The sequence below is a fragment of the Schistocerca piceifrons genome, chromosome 6 (assembly GCF_021461385.2).
Source record: "Schistocerca piceifrons isolate TAMUIC-IGC-003096 chromosome 6, iqSchPice1.1, whole genome shotgun sequence".
Taxonomy (NCBI): Eukaryota; Metazoa; Arthropoda; class Insecta; order Orthoptera; family Acrididae; genus Schistocerca; species Schistocerca piceifrons.
In genome coordinates this window covers 189,690,345-189,712,088 of record NC_060143.1, presented here as the reverse complement: position 1 = coordinate 189,712,088, position 21,744 = coordinate 189,690,345, and the positions used below count along the sequence as shown (strand labels likewise).

The window sequence follows — 21,744 nt, the reverse complement described above, 5'->3', positions numbered from 1 at the left end:
TTGTGTTCGGGTCACGTGACTGATTCCACGTGGTTAAAACTAAGCAAAATCTAATATAGCACCATGCCTCGGCAGTACATGTGATGTACAGAAGTTATCCTTGGAAACAGACACTCAGTTTTATAGGCAGTTTACAATCTCTTAAAAAGACCATCTTCGTTCTCAGTTTGTGTGATCTGACACGAGAATAACGGTGATACCGCTGAAGTTCTTACAACTTGCTTAGTCGTTCACACAAAGTGACTTGGTGGTCGCGATATCACTCACACGAAAACAATAGCTGTTATTCGCATCAGAGTTAGGTTCTCTTGCGCCACTGCCAACATGTCAGGCAGGGCATTGATAAATCTTCAGTAAGACGCAGTTTTTGATATGGAAATGTGTACTTGGTACTACAATGATATACCGACTGTCGTAATCAGTCGTGTTTACAGAAACCCACGACGGCATTTTGAAGCATTTAATAACGTAAAAGCCTATCTAAACACAAAAAATATCGGAAACAGGAAGCATTACGTCCTAAAAATGTTACAAGATAGCAAATCTACAAGCAAAGGAAAACAAATTTCTGCCAGCAGTTGATCTCAACCATCAGAGGCGTCGTCGCACCCTATTGCTTACTATTTTGGCCAAACGTGCTTTCGCCTAAAAGTATTACTTGCAGTCGAGGTCACAAGAACTTAGTTTCGTCTAGTACTGTAACCGGCATTTAAATGTGACGTACATATATGACGTTCATTTCTGTGAGGAGGAGGACTGAAGGATAAAGTTTCGTGAACGGCGAAGCGATACGAGACGAAACACAAAAATAAGGGAGGAAATAGATCGTGTCATTTCGAACAAAACATCTCGCCATTCGAGAAACAATACTGAAGTAAGAAGAAACAGGGGATCACAAATAGTTTACTCCAACGTATCCACCATTTCCGTAAGAACTGCCAATAAAGTCATATACTGATAAAAATGTCTCGCTTATTGCATGTGCGTTGACTCAGTTGCTCCTTAAAAGAACTAAGCCCACCATCGTCTTAGCTAATTTCCAGTTCCTTATCTCTTGTAGACGGCATTAATATCAATTTAAGGTGTAGGACAACGAAAATGAGGCATGACGAGTACGCGTTTAGTTGTAGTATGAAATTATCACTCCATCTATCAGACAACTCATAATGAAACGGGGCTTTGACTACAACACTGCTTAAATAGTACTGTTAATAATGTGACCGGCATAAATTCCAACTACTGGAGCAATTTAATCAATTGTGTAATCTATATTGCTGCGTTAAGCGAAAACAGATAAGCCAAATTCCGTTGAATATTTATAGATAAAATAACGATGACTACAATAAAAGCTATCCAGCCAATGTATATCACGGGCAGTCGACCTTTTCTACCTACCGCCGACTTTTGTATCTCTGCTAGCTACAAAATTTTCTAATCGCCCACTAGTACCACAGTAATGGCGATTTATGAAGTAGGAAACTAACTTTAGATTATAATATGTATAATGTGAGGCAAAAGCAACTTAAAGAAAATAACAGTAAGTTCTTACCAGATATTTTACGTCAGATTTTTACGAAGACCTAACGAGAATATTTTTAAAATCACTACTGCCTGCGCCCGCAGCTCGTGGTCGTGCGGTAGCGTTCTCGCTTCCCGCGCCCGGGTTCGATTCCCGGCGGGGTCAGGGATTTTCTCTGCCTCGTGATGACCGGGTGTTGTGTGATGTCCTTAGGTTAGTTAGGTTTAAGTAGTTCTAAGTTCTAGGGGACTGATGACCATAGATGTTAAGTCCCATAGTGCTCAGGGCCATTTGAACCACTACTGCCTGCCTCCAGGAGCCAGGTTGACTACTACTTTGTGGATACACTCTACGGCCTACGGCCTGGTACAACGGCGCCCAATCGATAGTTGGAAAGGAGGGGGGGGGGGGGGCGGATAGACCTGGAATACGGAATACTTTATGTCCTGTGAGGCTCGTTAAGTTGCCATAAAAAAGTTATAGTTTTGACCCCGCTAAAAAATCTGTGTAATTTAAATCACTTTCTTAAAAGAAAACGTCGCTGACTGCATTGTAGTTTTTTCCTTTCGCAGAGAGCTATGGGGAGGGGGGGGGGGGGGTCGCGGCTCCCCTTGCACCTCGGGTATGGGCACCCTTGCCTTAAATGTCTTTTTGCAGCGCAAGTCTACAATGAGAGGACACTAAACACAGTACGCGCTCTGCTGCGATCGTAGTCTTCTACGCAATTACTATAATGCATAAACACACACGCATATGCTGTTACCAACTTCGTGAATGGAACAGACTATTGAGCGTTACGAACTGTAGGTTGAGCGATCCGTAACGCTACAATAAAAATTGCGAATGAATGAATTAATAGGACAAGTGTCTCCTGCGTAAAGCGTTCAATATTTGTTGTGACTCGCAGTCACTTCCTCATATACTGAAATAATTGAGTGTGCAAAGTCAGAAGGTATCGAATATATTGGTTTTAACTAATGCTTGTTGCCTTTAGATACGACACCTAAAGGAGAAAGCAAAGGACGTAGTGCGCGGAATCGGACTAATACGCGAATCAAAATTTTATGCACAGTTGCTTCTAAGAAAGAAGCGCGTAAAACAAGATTCCTGTTTCATTTAGCTTTTGCTTGCCCACGTAAGGACTCCACTGTGTCATGTTGGCACGACGTTACTTGCGTTTGTTCCAAAGATCTGTATGTTGGAATAGGTCAGAGACACTAGCAAGCCAGGTGGGACGTAGTTCGAAATTCAGCCACTAGAGCGCTCTCTTGTTGTAATGGAGGCTTAGTGGTGGTCGCGCGACAGTCCACCTCGCAGCTTTTCGTAAAGTTATTAACTTATTACTTCAAAAGTGATTAAAAACCATCCACCATTCCGTCATCAATTAGGCGCCTGCCCAAAGGGTGGCTAGCTTCGGTTCAGGTAAGCACATATTGTCTATATTTTGAGTATCTTTTTCTTGTATTTGCGAGTGAGCAGAACTTCAGCTGTGGCCTTTCTGCTGTTCTCGAATATTATGACAAATACGTGAATCTAACGTGGTTAAATTTTAGTAGTAGTGTTTGCAGTTAAAAGCTGTAGTTCTAGATTTGATTAGTTACTTGTGATGTCACAGAACGATGTACTCTATTTCAATACGTGGTGAAATTCAAAACGTCATCAAAGCGATTGTGTTAGTTAAGTCTCCCGTACATTGAAACGTTTATCTGCATGCATTTGTGATGTGATCTCTAACGAGTGTGAAGACCTACTGAGCTTCCTAGTGAAGTCTCTTTAAGTTAAATTTTTTACCGTGAAGAGTGACTAGAACTTGTTTTAGTACTTGTTGGCGGAATTTTTTATTCTGTTGCATAGCATAATGAACCCATATTTTCTAACAAAAGTGGAGAGTGCTAGCTGTATTACGCTGAAAATCTGTGAACTAGATCTAGTTCTTTACGTAATTCAGACGACTTTGTGTCGATGATTTTGACTGCATCCCAATAACCATGCCAGGAATAACACACAGCTGTAACAAATGTTAAGCTGTCAACTATTAATGTTTTCGTAAAACCATTCGTTTTGATGGTTTTTAAAGAAACAAAACGAATTTTAAAAAATCCAAAGGGGAGTATAAGCAAAACAGCATAATTAGCCACAATATGCCCCATATCTAGTTTAAACAAACGCTTCCGCAATGTACTAACAGCTAAGACGGCCTCTTAACAGGTAGCCAGATGAAGGACTCTTGCGCAAGAAAGGCTGCTCCATTTTAAGAGCGCCGTAATAGTAGCCACCCATCCCTATTAGGCAAGCAGTAAAACATTTTAGTATACTAACACACAAATCTGGAGAATTTTTGACCAATCGAATAACAATGTTGTAGCTTTGGTGGTTTTCCGTTGGAGAAAAAGGTGATACCGTCCGTGGTGGTGTAATTACAATCCCTATTCTCAGTTTGCTGTTAGGTATACTGTTTCACAGTGTTCTGCAAAGAAGTATTACTTGTTCCCATAGATGTACGCATAGCAGGTCTAAAGGGTTCAGTTTAATCTGGGGGAAGTAAGATGAGACAATAGTAAGATTCATTAACTGCATTAAAGCACCAAACTAACTGCAGTGACCAATATTTCTGTCATTGTAGATACTTCTTTGTGCACATTTTATTCCTGTTATCGATTGAAAACTTGTAGAACCGTACATATATCGGTAATGTTTTCCTTGGTGTGTTCTAATTCTCTCTACTGCAAACAGTAAATGCTCCAGGAGCAGGCCAGGGAAGTCGTAAACAGGAGCTGCAGGTCTCTATCGATTGACGTGGCTGGAGTGTTGTGCTTGCAAACTTGGTGCGCAGGCGCGTTTCTCCGCTTCAAACTGGATCTCACCGGCCTGTGACAGTAGCTGGCTCGTAGGATTTGCTCCGTTGCTTAAGCGTCGTCTGGACAGGCAGCAGCTAGATTTTCCATTATTTTTTTTCCGAACAATACAACACTTACGTTCGTAAGTAACCGCCTTCCCCTGTCGCACAAGATGACTCACGGGCAACTTGGAAGTGGTTGGCGGGCCACAGTTTTCTGTGGCGTGTGCGTCATGGGCCTAGACTAACAGAACAGTCAGTTCTCTTCCGAAGGAGGGCCATACGTCATCAAATACTAGCTCATCGTAATTCGAAAATGTAAAGCGGTACTTTGTGCAGAATGCCAATCCTGCGCCACTGTTTGCTGTTTGTCGAATAGTACAAAATAATTGCACGGGGCTTTAAATTTGTACAAAACCTAAATATAGATGATACAAATGTGCGTTTCACTTGAGTGCACTTGTAACTGAGACTCCTTTATACAACAGAGCAACGACTTTACTCTTCAACATTTTTTTCTAAGGAAGAAATTTGACGTGAGAAATTAGTGGAAGACTAAGTACTACCAAATCTTCAACTCTTGACAATGAATTTTCAAGAGCTGTAATTCAATGTGTCTTGCCCAGAGTAACTACATTGTTTTGGTACAGGAATGTAATAGTATTAAGGCAGACTGATTGTCTGCGTAGTAATCGTTTAACCGGTTCAAAAAAACATTAAATAAATGATGAATAAGAAATTTCCAACTGCTTTGCCACAAAGTGATTTGTGACTGGTCTGGGAAATCCTGCTCCAAAGAAGTGTATCACGTGAATAGTGGCAGACCCCTGAGTAGGCAAGTACGGACTTATTTTGGGTGCATTCCTGAGGTCCTGTCGCCAGGCCCTGCAAGGTCATGCAACAGTCTGCGAACTCGACCGCATACTGCTGCTTCCGCTTTCCCCATTACATAAAGCGGGGGCGGCGATTTGTTATTTACCGCAATGCGAGATACTAGCCTGAAGAAGACTTAACTCTTCTATTAAGGTCTAAATATTTTCAATCTGATTGCCCTATATACAGCAGCATTTTTAAACTGAAGTAATCACTGTTGATAGATTTCGATGACTATGCGATCAGTGAGCACGACATTCGCCAGAGGAGGATTATAGTTCACGTCAGGATTACGTGACAGGTTTCCAAAATTATGCGTTTGGCAAAGAACTTGCGTCTGATATTAGACAAAAGCAATCGTAAGTCCTGCATGCAAGGCTTTTTTAATATCATAAAAAATGCAACATGCGTTAGTCATATATTTGGCGAGTGAATTTCAGCTTAGACCTGTTTCGGTTTCGTCTTAAATTTTCCGCACATAGAGGAGGGAACTTACGCAATGACACACAATATACATCACAGTTCACTCTTTCCTCGCAGATACCGGTCATTTCCGTTTCGGCGTCATGCCATTATGCAGCTCCAATGCATTTGTCAGGTAGTTTCTACGTGAAGCTGTTGTTTACTACAGTGTTATTTCGGTACGTCAGCGAGAAAAAGTAGCTTGCAAACTGTAACAGGACTGGCCAGCGTTTAATCTGTTTTTCTGACGAGCGGTTGTCCAATCACTTTGACCTCTTTACTTAGGATTTCACGATTATACTTTCAGCGAATTGAGAGCTATTCAAGCAATGTACGGTGAAGGCCTTACGTGGTTTTGAAGTAGTTTCAGTAATTCTTATTCCCTAATGAGTTTTAAAAAATCTGCCGCACTGATGCAGCATTAGCAAGCAACCCTGCTGCTGAGCTTTGTATCCACTTAATATTTTATCTACTAATGTGTAGTACGATACATCCTTGGCTGAATACTTATAGATCATTTCACATGCAGTCATTTGGTACTGACAACTTTTTTCGTACATGACACTAAGTGATGTAAGTTCAGTCGGACACCAATTGCAATTTTTTAGTCAAAAGCCAGGTAAGATTTAGATCTGTTGGACAGGAAAACTTAACTGCCCCTACACAATTAACGTCCCTTGATAAAGTCTGGCCAGATGCGTGGAAGAGAGGGTGTTAAATTTCTCGACCTTCACCTCAGGTGTATGCTTCTAGCGAACAGGGTACGACACTTCCATTGTATAATGCAAGGCCGCGTACGCATTTCGTAAGTTCGTACTATTATCGCTATCCTTGTGATAGCGCATTTCAAGGCCGCCCTTTCCAATAAGAGCCAGTAAGATCTCCATGGTCATACTTTTACATATTAACAGAAAAACACTGAAATTTTAGCCGTTAAGGGGGCAATGGGCTTCATGTACATTGTGAAGTTACACCACCTACGTCATTTAAGCTTTCCATTTGCTGTCGGCGCGTGGGAGTGTACGGTTTTTAATTGAAAAGGGCTACTTTGAGGATGTTTATGGTTTCCAGCATCGCGTATTACCACCTCAGTGAGTTAACTCACTTATTAGCTGTTTCTACTTCCAATTTCTCAAAGCATGAGATGAAATGAAAATGTGATAAACAAATTAGGAGTCCCCAACGTAAATAGCAATTATTAGTAGACAGATAGTCATAAGTCCTTCTCGCTCCAGGACGAACGTGGGTAATTGTTACAGTATCGTCTGAAACACGAGTTAGTATAGTAGCCTTGCAATGACTTTGTGGCGTTTCACCGCAGCGACACAACTTGCTCGGTAGCAGCCGATGCAGGTAAGGCCTATGGCGTTCGCGCGTGTTGCTCCTGAAGGCCGAAGTAGCCTTGACTGCCCCGCTAGCTCTCATTTGCGGACATCTTAAAGCAGGGCATTTTGCTCCTGGCAAGGTAGTCTGGGCTACAGCATTGGGTACACTGAGACGGACTTTTTTTAAAAACAATTAGAGAACGTGATTACAGTAGCGTTGTGATGTCAATTGTTTAATAGTGGGTTGCTACCTTATTTCATTGGAGGGTTGGGAGAGGGTGCCAACTTGAGGAAATATTGCAAAAGGTGAAACAGCTTAATAATCACACTGTTGTATAGAAGTATCATGTTTTCTACAAATGATGCTGGGAGGGGAAAAAATTTTCGACATGCTTTGAAAAGGTTAACTGGAAATATAATAGTTGCTGACTAGATCTGGGATGACTGGCTGGCTTGGGAGAGTAACCGGACGAGCCTGAGAGTCACTGCACTGACATGAGCGTTTTCTCGAGCCTGTCTTTTAATATAGGCCATAGGTAGCAATGCATTTCTGCTAGCTTTTAGTGAATTTAAACTCTTACGTTTCGGTTAATTTCTCGGAACTGTGGTGCATATTCAGTATGTATCTGTTGAATCATTTCTGCTTCTGCTGTAATAGACAAAAATCTACACTTCTTAGACAATCGGTCTCTGTGGCCATGTTAGTGATAAATGTGCCCATATACCTCAGAAATTAGCACGTAATGTCTAATTAAATCCGCAACTGCCCATACGTATTCCGAAATAGATTGAGCAGTAAACAGCGCAGTTCCATACTCACAGTTGTTGGCGAAGCAGCGTTCAAGTAACTGTGTGGTTAACTATTACATTTGTTCAGATGCAGAAGTAATTTGGACATTACTTACGTAGTTCTGAGTGAACTGCGTGTAAAGTGGACATCGCGACCGGCAATTGGAATGGCCGTTCGGTTGTATCCGCAGCAAGGGAACGGCGCTTTGATTTTCGCTGTACCTTTTATTTATACAGAATTTTTGGCGACGTTTTCAGAGGCATAATTCACAGTAGCGTCAGACCCTGTGCTTGCATTTGGAAGAAGGGGCTCTGTAAGGGAACGGAGCTAGATGGCTGGACTTCGAAGGCACCGGGTTCAGATCACTGTCTAACCATCCACGTTGTCCGTAGTTGCTGTAAATTGATTACGCCAATGGACGGCATGGTTTCTCTAAAAAAGGACACGGTCGCTTACCTTCCACATTTTCCCCCAAACCGAGGTAAACTCAGTCTGTAGTGACCGCGTCGTCGACGGGACACTAACGCAGATTTTCCTTCTACGATTTGCGAAGCTTACAGTGAAATAATCAATAGTAATGGATCCCATCCAGTAACGTTCCCATCTAGGCGCAGTCGTTTATTTCCTGGCTTTGATGCGTAGGATTACATCGTAGTAGATTCACGCGAACACTTAATATCTCGAATACCTGTGCCAAACGTACTCTCAAGTGCCCCAACAGCGTGTAAAATTAAGCCAGGTCATGAAGCTACACTCTCTGCCCAATTGTACATGGCGAAGGAAACAAATGTTCAGTCAGTTCTAAAGTACTGTGGCCGTATTCTTGAATGTTTCTATGCTCGATGTTGTACACGAAGATCTTGATCAATTAGGGCTAATGTTGCCTCTTCTTTTCTTTTTCACTTCGACAGAATTCTTCTATAAAGCGAATTGGGCTCCACTTACAGAACCGTAAACTCTTGGCCCTCTGCGCGAACGCCAGTATTAACATTTGATTCCTCAGTAGCACCGCCAAACTGCGTCAGTGGTGGGGACGCACCTTACCGCCACAGATCGATATCCGGGCCAGCGTCGACACTCGATGCTGGGTCTGCTACAGATGCTGTTCACGGCCGCCCAGCCGGTGTCACATAGCCTCTTATCAGACGGTCTTTTTTGCTGTCGTTGCCGTGCCCAGCTAAGCCATTTCCGGGATGTGTTATGTAAGGAGTCGCTTACGTGCAGTGTGGCGGAAGACTGTCTTAAAGCGCACGTGTGTTTTTTCCCATCCGTAGTTCAATGCGCCTTTCACGTTTCAAAATACGTCGGGGGTGTCAGAGAACGTTCCAGGATTCAGACCTCAACTCTAACAATTGTTTGTTAATCTGAAAAATATCATTTTGAACTGTGGTTCGAAACCCATGTTAAACGATAGAGCCTCCTGTAACTGACTTCACAGCTCAGAGGGTTTCCTGAATTTATTGGTGGGCAAGGATGGAGCCAGAGGGAATAAGTAATGCGTCATTGCTGTTGTAGTTTGTACGTCATAAAAATAAATTCGTAGTATGGATTCAGGACCAGCAGCTACTGCAGACTGGCCAAGCCAAAAATTAGCGTAAAAAGTTTTACCAGCATACAACAATCATTTTGTATGTTTGTTAATTGTGAATATCGATATATCACCTCAAACCGCGAGACAAAAGTTGACTGCGCCGCATGTCAGCGGACTCGTAATCTGCGACCCTGAGCCATGTTTCGAGATTTTCCCCCCAAGCCATTACCTTTCATGTCCTTGCTCTGCCCGGTTGTGTTCAACTGTAATGTCGACGGGACGTTGAAACTTTACACTGGAGATAAGACACAAAGAGCGATTTTGGCACGGTAATGTTGCTGTATTAGCCCATTACTTGCCAAACCTTAGGTTTTCTACCGTTTTTTGGCACTGAGATGCCCTGAGTGACAAATGAGAACGTTCTGTAAAAAATCGGTATATTAGCACGAAAACTATACTGTACTATTTTTGGAACATTGGCAAAATTAGCTATCAAAATGCACAGTTTTAATGTCAATACAGAAGACTATAAGAAACGTGATGAAAAAATAAAACCATGTCATATTATCTGTGCAGTATGAAATGAAACAAGACACTTGTCATACACACCAACATTGCACCTAACACAAATTTTTGTCTTTTTTCTTGAAGTATGCACATCCCTTTCGTGATTTACGTGGCACAATAAAGTGGTTTCCTAGATCTAGTCATAAATCTTCATTCAGTTGACCTCCATTTCGGGCATCTGAAACTGAGAGCTTCTGATTTGGGTTTTCAGTTCTATATGTGCACAATGTGTTCACTATGTAGATATAAACCATCTGAATAATGACTGCCACCACTTCTTTCATATGGTCCGCGTCCTATAAAATGATACCTGCTTGTCCAGTAGGTAATTGCCGATTCCCGGTACATACCCTCATGGGGAAGCTTACATTATCTGCTCAGAACTACTACAACTATAAAAAATTTTAGCTTTTCTTTGGCTAAAAGAAAAATTATTCTGTTGGCAAACATACATTCTACTTCATTCTGTAATAGCGTTCACTAGTTGCTCAAGAAAAAAATCCTCGAATGCTTGGCCACTATCTTATCTGCTAGACATTGTGCAACATGATTTTCATTTTCCATTACCTAGTTCATTAGTGTTTGTGTATGTTTGTTCGCATTTATACCATTCTTAGGGTTTTATGTTCATTTTTTCCAGTCCATGTGCTAATGTTTAGCTTCTGGAGCAAAATCTGTAACATCTTCATACCTTTTGTTTATAAGTTCTAAAGTACATGGTAAATGTTATACAATACAGTAATTGTTAAGTGCATTTTCTTCAGCGTCTTCTTCATACATTATTTCATCTATATTGCATTGAATAATCACCAATTTTTAGTCATCAGCATCATCGTCACTGACTTCATACCTCTAGTTCTCTTCAAACTTACAATTGTAAGTCCACATAGCATGATTTTAGCCATCTGGTGCTGTAAAATGTGAAAGAGAATATTTCATTCTATTACTTACCCTGGAGAAACTCTCATAAAATGTAAAGGCAGTAGGTTTCAACAAAGTACATATTTTTGTATACACGATGCGTACAAATAGTCATATCTACAGAGGAGTGATACTGTAGCATGCCACTGGCCCATTGTTGGGACGCATAAAATAAACTGATATTGCCCTTACTCCAGGAAATCTGAGAAATATACTCAATGTTACGTGGACATCCGTATGTTCATTCACTCGTTACATTCAGCCCCTTAGGGGCTGGTGAAACAGACTTTGCATAAATGTTTGGTCCTTATTTCCAATTTCAATCGAAGGCAGCGGGTCCCTCACCGTATCAGATAAAATGGCGAGTTACTGCTACTGCTTAAGCGGCTAGGGCGACGACGACGACAGAGAGGTATTTCATAAAACACAGAAAATATACATTACAAGAAGTAAGTATGCGACGTGGATGGTTTCCATTACTCGTCGTAGACTTTCGTTATTGCTCCACTGTGCTAATGTGATCGAACATTAACACAAGATGGGAAAATGTCAGGAAACTTCCCGAGCATCCCAGTGTTAGACAGCTTCGTGTCATCACTGTCTAGCTTAGTCATACTACTAGCACGTATTACTATTAACAGAAGAATCATTGCTGCTATTACTTTTTAAGTATCTTATACAGATTCTTGGGAGCTCAGACGCATGGAATCATTACAATTGATGAAAAACCGTTTACGAATGGTAACGAGCCACAATGATACCGATGTTCCGTTCTGTGCTTCTTAAACAAGTCGAAGAAACGTAACATAAAAGTTGATGTCCATCTTTGCTACCTTAGTTTAATACCTACCTGCCTTGGAAGCAAAGGCAACCGTTATCGAACAGCAGAAGTAAAACGTAATCCTGAGGAAGATCAAGTATATAGAGATAGAGAGATTCTCTTTATCGAATCAAGTCTTCATTTAATTTCTCGAAGTAACATTTCCGTTTACATAAACAGTTGGCAGGATTGCATGTCGCATCGATATTTGAAACGTCATGCTCATCTCAATAGAATTCTGTACGTCCTCACAGTTTCTATTACACGTTAAAACATGTAAACACAGACAACAGCTACTAAAAATATATAATTATAGGCTGTTTTGTAAACCATTAGATTCTGACATGTTTTGTTAGGCCGTTTCCCATTCTGCATTAAGCCGTCCGACGCTGGTGTCGGCTGGAACATCTAGTTCACTCGAAAACCTTTAAAAGGAAATGTCCTGACATTTCACGTGCACATTTAACTAGAGTGTGATCCACACTCGCTCTTTTGAGTATGCAATGGATTTGCTAAAATAAAAACGAACATGTCTGTCGTTAAATAGCGATCAGTACAGGGATAACCTTGAATTTAAAATCTTGGAACCGGAAGAAATTGTGAATGGACTGTGGGCGTTTACTTAACTCGTCTCCGCTCTAAAAATAAGACTTCGCGTCAAGCGTGATTCCGTCGACAAAGGTCACGACTTCAAAGTAGCTGCCATTGACGGCTGGGTGGGTGACATTCAGAAACCTGGTGGCTGACTGGCTGGTTAAAAGTGACCCTTACTGACCCCCATACGACGTGAAATACAATTTTAACTGCTAATTTCCTTACAACGCGTGACTGTTGCGACACTGCTCAGCCTAAAATTTAGGTTCCTATTGCCGGAATTAAATCCCGTTCTTAGCTTTAGGTAAGATACATTCCTACAAGACATTCGGTTAGCAGGTTTTAGTCGACCTGCAGCAGTGCGCTAGTCCTTGGTGCATTGTGCAGACGCACGTGTTTCACAGCAGCCGGCTTGACAAATTGGAGGAGCAATCATTTAGTTGTCCGTTAGTAGACTTGCGTGGCTAAACTCGCGCGCTTGCTGCCTGCCTGTGGCCGGATGTTGCGTGATAGGCTCAAAGTGATTAACGGTTCTCGTCAATTGTCGGGCAAGGCCAGAGTGTCCCCCTGGAAATCCACTCCGATGTTCTGCCTGTCGATTAGTGTGCTTGACGTTTCGCCTAGTTTTCCGTTAGCAGTCACGTCATTTGTGACGCTTTCTATGTATGAGGTCAGCATACAGACTATTACAGTAACACCGGTTCCAATCGAATTACGCACTCTCTTTAATCTATACGTCCTACTGACTGTTAAAGTGCATCTTAGAAAAATACGACACTGCGTGGAAGTGGGTAAGATCTCTGATGGTAGATTGTCACATACCAGGCAAACTTCGCCTCCGTTCAAAAGTTCGCCTTATTTTACTAAAGTTGTGACAAGAATTCAGGATCTTTGCCGCAGTACTCTGCGCACCCCCCCCCCCCTACCAATTACAGTGAGTGGCGCAAGGTACTTGAAGGCACAGCGCGCGAGAAAAACAAATTTTTTTCATATTTACGTCATGATAGGCGAGATTTCGCAGGACGCTATGTATTGCATTGCTGTCCTTCGAAAATACGCTCTCGGAAATTTATCAGTAGAATCCTCCTTGATGCACAAACCTTATCTTGTAGCACCTGATACTGGAGTTAGACAAGCATCTCAGTGAAGCTCTCGCATTTATGAAATTCTCTCTCTCTCTCTCTCTCTCTCTCTCTCTCTCTCTCTCTCTCTCTCTCTCCCCCCCCCCTCCCTCCCCCCTCCCTCCCTCTCACCTGGTCAGTGTCCCATGTCGACAAGCAGGAATCAGAAGTCTTCTGAGAAAGAGTTTTATAAGCAACCTCAATCATGATTGAATAACGTTTCTTTAGAATTGCTCCAATGAAGCTGTTTATCTGCTTTTTCTGTCTGTAATTTCGTGTAACCATTTTATCTTGGGTAAATCTGTACAAAGTTTCATGGCCATTATCATTTCCAGAGATCAGTCACTTTTTCTGTTGCTGAACAATAATAGATCATTCGTCTGTTTAAGGGCAAAATGCTACATTTATTTACTTAAAGTGTCTGTCAGTACCTGCACCAGCTGTTGATCATTTGCAGGACTTACTGCTTTTTATTACAATATTTTGGAATTCTGACTTTTGTGTACAAGGGTTGTTTTTTGCGAGTAATATAACACATGCTAGGGGTATGCCAAGACTTATTTTCAGAGCATCATCATTGATTTCTCATACAAAATATTTAGTCAAATACTGAAAATGGGAAATGACCTTGTCCAACTCTTCATGGTGTTCTAACAAGTATAGGGCCTTTGACTGTGTGATCATGTGAAGAGTGAACTGAGAGCTGATAGTGGCAACTGATAAGTGATAATACTGGAGTCAGATGTTAAGGTTCAATCTACTTGTCTGGGGAGGGGAAGAGCATTGAAGAGGACTCTGTTCCTTGGCCCTGCAACACCACTGGCTAGATAAGATCCTGTACCCCACCCCTCACACTGCTTCCTATCTATATAAAGGCAGCTCGGTCAGCCACATCACACAGTGTCGCCAGAACCACGAATGGGTGTCAAAAGCGAAGCGCTCTCTTGAGCCACAAATTACTTTCGCCCGGCCGGCAGAATCCGACGCACAGTGTTTGCAGAGGACGCTGACGAGGAGGCAGGGTACTTGCGTGGTCCGGAGCTCGCTCAGTATTAGCCACAAAACGGCATCAACACAGGCTCAACGGCACAGCATAGTTACCCGCCAGCCGGCTGGTGCACAGAAAGTAATTTTGAAAGGCCTTAGTGAATGCGTTCACAAGCTTTGATTGTGCAACTTGGTCTGCACATTAATTGGGTGAGTATATCTACATTAACTGAAACTAAAGTTCGGTCAAGTTGTAGTCATACAAGAATAGTAACTTCCTTTTTTTAGTTCCATTTTGATTTTGTTGTATTTGTGTGAGGGTATTTTGTTCGCACTTGATACTAGTAATAAATTAGCTTAAAGCTAATAACCATCAAAATTTGACTTGCAGGTTATGCTGTAAAATCTTGTTTGGTTTTAAATAACTAGGACTGTTTACTATAATGTTTAGTGTCAGCTGCATTGGTCCCATAAAACTTGTTTCTTTTGGGTTATACTTAAGATTTACGAGTAATACTCTGTCATTTAAATTTTACTGGTATGTTAGCAGTTTGGTGCACACCATTACCAAACATTCAAATTGCTATGAATAATGTTTCTGATTTACATCTAACTCCTTTACCTACAGGGTAGTGATACCTCTGGTCGGCTGGTTCAGAGCCCGACGGCAGGTTTCTGCCTGTACAAGTCTAACTGGAGACTGTCTTTGAACGGTGAACCACCTTGGGCAGCACATTGCTGACAGCTTGACAAAAATATCTAACCTTATTTAAATTGCCTTCCGTACAAGCTGCCCAAAACTGAACGAAGGCTGCCTCGTAAGTATTTTGCAATATTTCATTCAATAACTTGTGTTACTTGCTTCATATATTTCATTTAGGTCACAATTACACATGTGTAAATTCATTTTAGTATTGCATGAGATCAACATTCAGTTTAAAAATGGGGTATTTGTGTGTTACCTTGGCTAAAATTCTTCTTCCTTTTCAGTTTGCTTATTCCAACCAGTTTTTCTGAAAATCAAGGTCCAGTCGACCACAGTTTCTCCCAAATATCGTCCACCAATTGTAACCAACAGCAATCATGAAGCTGAGCAACCTTGATGAACGAATCCATGTTATGGATGCAGGTGCTAATGTCTGGAACATCATCAAAGACATCGCTGAATCAGGAGTATGTTACTATTATTGTTTTAACTGCATTTTAATACATTTTATTAAAATGAAATCTGTTGCCTCTAATTTTGCAAACTACTTCTTGTTCTAGGTCCAGGAGGAAGCATTTTATGTCTGTGACATAGGAGATATAATGAAGAAACACAAAGAATGGAAACTTAAAATGCCAAGAGTTCAGCCATACTATGGTATAATGCATATTGTAACAATTTTGCGTATTCAGTACCAATGTCATAATTTGTGAAGTATCTTTTAAGTCTGGTTTTCTTTGCCAAATGTAATCTGATTCCATTTTTTGTCTTTCAGCGGTGAAGTGCAACGACAGTCTGACTATACTGGAAGTGCTGGCTGCCCTTGGTACTTCCTTTGATTGTGCTTCAAAGGTGAGTGGAATCATTGTAAGATGATTTGATGTTAAAAACCATTTCCATTTGAGAGAGATGTCAGGTGTAGCAAAATGTTCATTGGTGTTTTTACAGGCTGAAATCAACAAGGTTCTGTCCATTGGTGTGGATCCGAGCCGCATAATCTTTGCAAATCCAGCAAAACCAGCCTCTCACATTAGACATGCAGCAGCTGTAGGTGTTGATCTTATGACCTTTGACAATGAATGTGAACTCCACAAGATAAAAAGCCTGTTTCCCACAGCAAAGTGAGTATTCTGTTTGCAATTAAATCAAGTTTCTTCTTCTTGTTGAGATGTGTTGTAAGACTGCAAATTAACAATGAGGCACACATTTGACAGTATTCATTTTTCCTACTTAAGAATTGCACTGTTTAGATAACGTAAGGAACGTACTTCACAATAATAATACTGACCGGTGTATATGTACGTTTCTTGACATTCATCTAAATGAGGCTAGTGCATTCTTTTGTTACAACTGGTAATTTTCAGCTCATGGTGTAATAAAATTGTCGAAATGGTGTCATTTGTTAGATCAAGATTCAGTTCCCAAATTCCAAAAAATACTGTCCTCATTAAATAATGGCTCTTTGCTGGAAACTTCTGCACTTAATGGTGTACTTTTCATTTAAAAACAGTTTAATGAATTTAACTTGTAATTTACTGGATAATAGGCTAAATAAGTAGTTCTAGAAGAGAATATATTTGGTCTTACATTAAAATGAATCTGTTGGATAGAGCTTTAGTGGCTGTAAATGATATTTTGTTAAAAATTAATATGGAACAGCCAGTAGCAACCTACAGAAAGTGAAACTACAAGTAGGGCTGATGTGATCCCATATAATTAGATAATGGCACCCCTAACTTCCAGAACCAGATATTTTCTTCAAGGATAAAATAGGATCTTATCAGTTTTTTGAGGGGACAGAGGTGGGATCATGGGGAGGGGGAGGAGGGGGCAGGGGGTACTGGTGCTGGTATCTCAAAGCTTAGTGTAACATGTCTACCGTAATATAACAAGAAAGGAAGGTGGTTGCCTTGTGGTAAGATAAAGATTAACATGGTTGGTTTAAACACTTCCATGCTTCATTAGGCATTGTCCTCTAGAGTGTGGTACACGATATATGACCTTTCAACTGACTTAACCAGAGGCAATAGCTTCATGTGGATTGTGAACCATGGTGCAACTTCACATTTTTCACAATAACAGGTCATTCCCAGAAGGGGTTTAGTCACAGAACTTAATGATCAAACCAACAGATTGCACCATGCACATTTGATTTGTGACTTTGTAAATCAAAACATTTTCCAAATTGAATTTTCTGTTTATTTTTTAAACACTGTGAGCTTTTGAACACTTACATTTGTCACATCTGCATAGCCAAATAGAGATGCAGTATCCGTAAATAGAATTTATCTGCAATGCATGTCATAATACAAGGAAGCACCCAACTGTTGTATGATAAAGCTATGCTGTGCAAGAATGCTATGCTTTCGCATTTTTGTAGCATATTTGCAGCTACATAAAGAAGTCTTATCGGTGTCATTTGCAGATAAAAATGTACAAATCATGATTAGCATCTGTTCCACCCTTTCACTATAAACGTACTATATTTTTGTCAGTAATGTGCAATGAAACAAACATGGCAGTGATGTGTTTGCACAGTAGCATAACTGGTGTAGTACTTCATATGGAATCAAAAACTAAGTGGCAATGTCAATCCCAAAAGTAGTTAATCCCTGGCTTGGAAGAAAGTGCAAGAGGATAACTCGTTTCCAAATTTGGAGTGAATTTTTTCTCGTTTCAGCTCATCCGTGCCTCAGTTCATGCAGGTTTCTTGCCTTTTCTTGGTCATTATGGAAAAATAAATGACAGCTATAAATAAGCCTGTTCATAAAGTGTGTCTTCCATTATTTCAGATTGGTGATACGCATCAGATGTGATGCAACTGTTGCTCAGTGTCAACTGGGTATGAAGTTTGGTTGTGATCCAGAAGCTGATGCACCTCGTCTGATGCAGATTGCACACTTGCTGGGATTAGAAATTCTGGGAGTCAGTTTCCATGTTGGTTCTGGATGTCAAGATCCACCTGTTTTTCGCAGAGCTATTGCTGCTGCCCGCAACCTTTTTGAGCTCGGTGCAACTTTAGGTTTCTCCATGAATTTGCTGGATCTCGGTGGTGGTTATCCTGGCATCAAGGGTTCCTACATAGACAAGGTGAGATCATACAAAATCACTTCGTCAGTTACATGTGAAGCTATTCTTGAACTGGTTTTTAATTTTACTGAGCTTCTGCTTTGGAAATGAAGTGGCATTATGTCTCGCTGTTATTTATATTTAGACTAAGATTGGTAAAGGTGATTTGAAAGAGTATTAATGCTACTAATTTTCATTTCATTATTACTGTTGTTCTGTCCAATCAGCTCAATAAATGTGTGCTTGCACTAAGCCACAGAGAATTTTCATACAATTTCAAAGAAAGTTGATGGAGAGCATTATTTTTAATAGTCTATAAGTAACTAGTGCTACAGTAATGATGATCTTTTTTTTAAAAAGTAACAGTACTATGCTTAATACACTTTCTAATGGTATAACAGAGTATTGAAAAAAATTTGTTTTCGCTACATTTTAGATTGCAGAAGTGATAAATAATGCTCTGGAAGAATTCTTTCCTGATCCTGAAGTTCACGTTATAGCAGAACCAGGACGTTACTATGTTGCATCAGCGTACACACTTGCCACAAATGTCCATTCCAAGAGAGAACTTATTAATCATGAGGACGGATCCATCACATCAGTCATGTACTATGTCAATGATGGTGTTTATGGCAGTTTTAATTGCCTGTTGTATGACCATATGGAAGTAACACCAATACCTCTTAATGTAAGTTGATAACAGTACATAACTTGATAATAATACATCTATTGACAGATGATTCTACCAGGACAGTGTATGAATGAATGTTTCAGTATTTTTTTGTTACGAAAAACTCAGTTGAAAATGTAGTAATTAGTTCCTTTCCAGTTCGCTTCTTGACATAATCAAAAGTGGTATTTAACCATTTAAAAAGTGTACAAAAATATTGTCTTTTACTATAGTTTTTCTTATTCACAGTAGTACTTGATTATGTGTTCATCGATAAGCAAGCCATAGGAATTAGTTGTAAAAATGTTTATTTACATGTTGAAAGATAGTGTATGAACCACAGCTTCATTTTTATGTAGGCTGCTGGGCGGAAAATACGTCAGTGTTCTGTGTGGGGACCAACATGTGATGGTCTGGATCAAATAGTTGAACGCACCTTATTGCCAGAGCTGGAAGTGGGAGACTGGATTGTATTTGAAAACATGGGTGCCTATACACTACCTGTGGCATCTCCATTCAATGGATTCCCAGTGCCCAAGGTGCACACTGTGATTGACGATCACAATTGGTGAGCACGAACATTTGTACACCTTATTGAAAACTTAAATTTGTGTATTTTAAGTATATAACAGCATTTTTATGTTATGTTTCAAACATTTTGCTGCACCTCTGTCCAGGTTGCTGCTGAAAGACCTGCACCCAATGACAGAAGAGCATTTCGTGATAGGCAGCACACCAGCAAATCTCCACCTGGGGCTAGACATAGATGGGCGTGGCAACATAGATGAATGGGAGGAAGTTGCCATGCCTCTTGCAGCTCCTGATGTGGTTGCAAATAATCCTGTTCCACCTGCATCTGCAGGACCAGCATTTTTATATGAGTTAGTTGAGGTTGGACCTGTCAGTTAGGTCTTTGAAGGTGGCATCTGTGAGATTAAGCAATGACATTTGAAATGTGCTGGTACTTTATTCTGTTCAACAACAAATCTTTTTGACATTTATATATACAGCCATTCATTCCATCTTCTCCTGTGGCTGTTTTATTTCAAGAAAGACTGAATGTGTGCATACCAAAAATATTGACTAGTTGCTATATGTGGCAGTGATGACAGTCTCAAAACTATTCAGAGCACGTTGTTAATAGATATCTGTATAGTATTATTATCGTGACATTCTATTGTTCCATGACAGCATTCCACAGGTGACAGAGACCAAATCTGGGAAGTATCCCATGGTGTTAAATATTGTAGGGGGGACAATTTCAATGTTATGAACATCTACCTCAAAACGGAGATCCAACAACCTGGAGAGGTGACACTTCATATGACAGGGTTATAGTGCTGTATCCTGATGCCTAAGATTTTGAGGAAAATATGATTTGAATCTCAAAATATTAACTTACGGAAGGGTCTGCTTGGGTGTTCAGGTATATGGTTACATTCCACAACTCTACAAGAATACAACACAGCCATTTACAGTAATCTATTCATTCACAATGTTACTTCTGTCAAGTCTATAGGTGTTTTTTGAAACCAGCACAAGTCGGAAGTCATTTGCTGATGCACATGATGTGGTGTCTCAAATGTTGATTTGCTACAATAGGAAAATTTAAGATAGTCTTAATTTCTTCGAAGTCTGTATCTAATCGTACGCTCGGGAGTGTGGAAAAAGTGTAATAGCCCTACATTTCAAACTGTTCGAATTGTCAGTCCATTTCAAAATTGTTAATATGAAAAAGGTATAGGTTTCAGATACATTTCAATAGCACATTGTGAAAACAATTTCTTAAACACAAATTCATTGCTACCCTTTACCAATACAAATCTTTATTAGCATATTGTATTGATGCATTTATTTTTAACTATTTGAATGTATTTCACCTTTTTTATGTTAAATTGACTGGTTCTGTATAATTTTTATATTATTTTATTAAGAAACTTCTTTAGAAACTCTTTATAGGATCGAAGCTTGGATATAATTGGGTGACAGACGTAGCGAATTAAAACTCATTTCTTATGTACTGTTAAGTTACTAATTTTAAACAACCTGTAACTTTTTATCATTAACTATCTGAAATGTTAGGTCATTTCAAGTTATGTAAGCAAATGCATTTGTCTCCAGCGATGTTTGGGAGGATGCGAGCCAAAACTGTGGTGGAAAGTCATTTGATTATCAGAAAGATGTAATAGGTTTGAATAAGCGAAGAGGCAGCTTTTTCGCATGGAAACATGATAATACTAATGTATTGCCTTGAGCAATAAATTTGCTTTATTTAATCTGACATGTTTGTTTTTGTTTGCATTCCCTTTTCCTAATAATAAGTGCATTTTTCAACATGCTGATACATAATTGCAAATGGTCCCATGACGTGCATTAATTTGAAACTAAATATTTTTCTCTTTTCTTAATGTTCAGTGCATTCTCTCAAGCAGATGTACATAAAATTTTAGTACTACACCATGTCACTAGTCACAAACAGATGTTTCACAATGAGTTTTGATCTTTCACTACATTCAACTTACATTATAATTGACATATCAGGTGAAAGAGCAACGCAAACAGTTTTGTTTGCACACTTAGGTACATGCACTGTGTCGTATGGTTTATGTACTACCTTTCCAAACAAAACTTTTTGCATAATGATGATTTTTCTGGATCATATAGTCTTCAGTGATTAATCAACATTATATCTAAGTGGAAATGTGAACATACACAATGTGTGTAAACTGGCAGTCAGCAAATCCCCATGAGATGGTACAGTTCAAATGACAGTGCTCTAAATTGCACGTCTTTTTGTGCCATATCCTGGCAGAAAGTTTAAGGGACTTTCTTTTTTGGTGAAGCAACTAGAACTGGTATTCATCATCTTCCTGTGCTAGACCTATGATTCTCTTTCACTATTGGAAGAAACTTATAACTGCCCACGTCGTGTTGTGCCGACTCCACTGTAGCT

General features: G+C 40.1%; 1 protein-coding gene across 2 annotated transcripts; it reads left to right on the top strand.

Moving 5' to 3' along the window:
- The first annotated feature begins 2,782 nt into the window (after positions 1-2,782).
- On the top strand, positions 2,783-21,072 carry LOC124803092 (ornithine decarboxylase 1-like). 2 transcript variants are annotated; one of them, XM_047264244.1, is made up of 10 exons: positions 2,783-2,941; positions 14,975-15,164; positions 15,337-15,519; positions 15,613-15,709; positions 15,828-15,904; positions 16,001-16,173; positions 17,845-18,142; positions 18,558-18,809; positions 19,151-19,359; positions 19,469-21,072. In XM_047264244.1, the coding sequence occupies exons 3-10, from the start codon at positions 15,430-15,432 to the stop codon at positions 19,698-19,700; spliced, it is 1,428 nt and encodes a 475-aa protein (XP_047120200.1). In that variant the 5' UTR covers positions 2,783-2,941; positions 14,975-15,164; positions 15,337-15,429; the 3' UTR covers positions 19,701-21,072. The 2 variants fall into 2 exon arrangements, with proteins under 2 accessions (XP_047120200.1, XP_047120199.1); XM_047264243.1 differs by lacking the exon at positions 2,783-2,941 and adding an exon at positions 14,247-14,556.
- Positions 21,073-21,744: the final 672 nt, after the last annotated feature.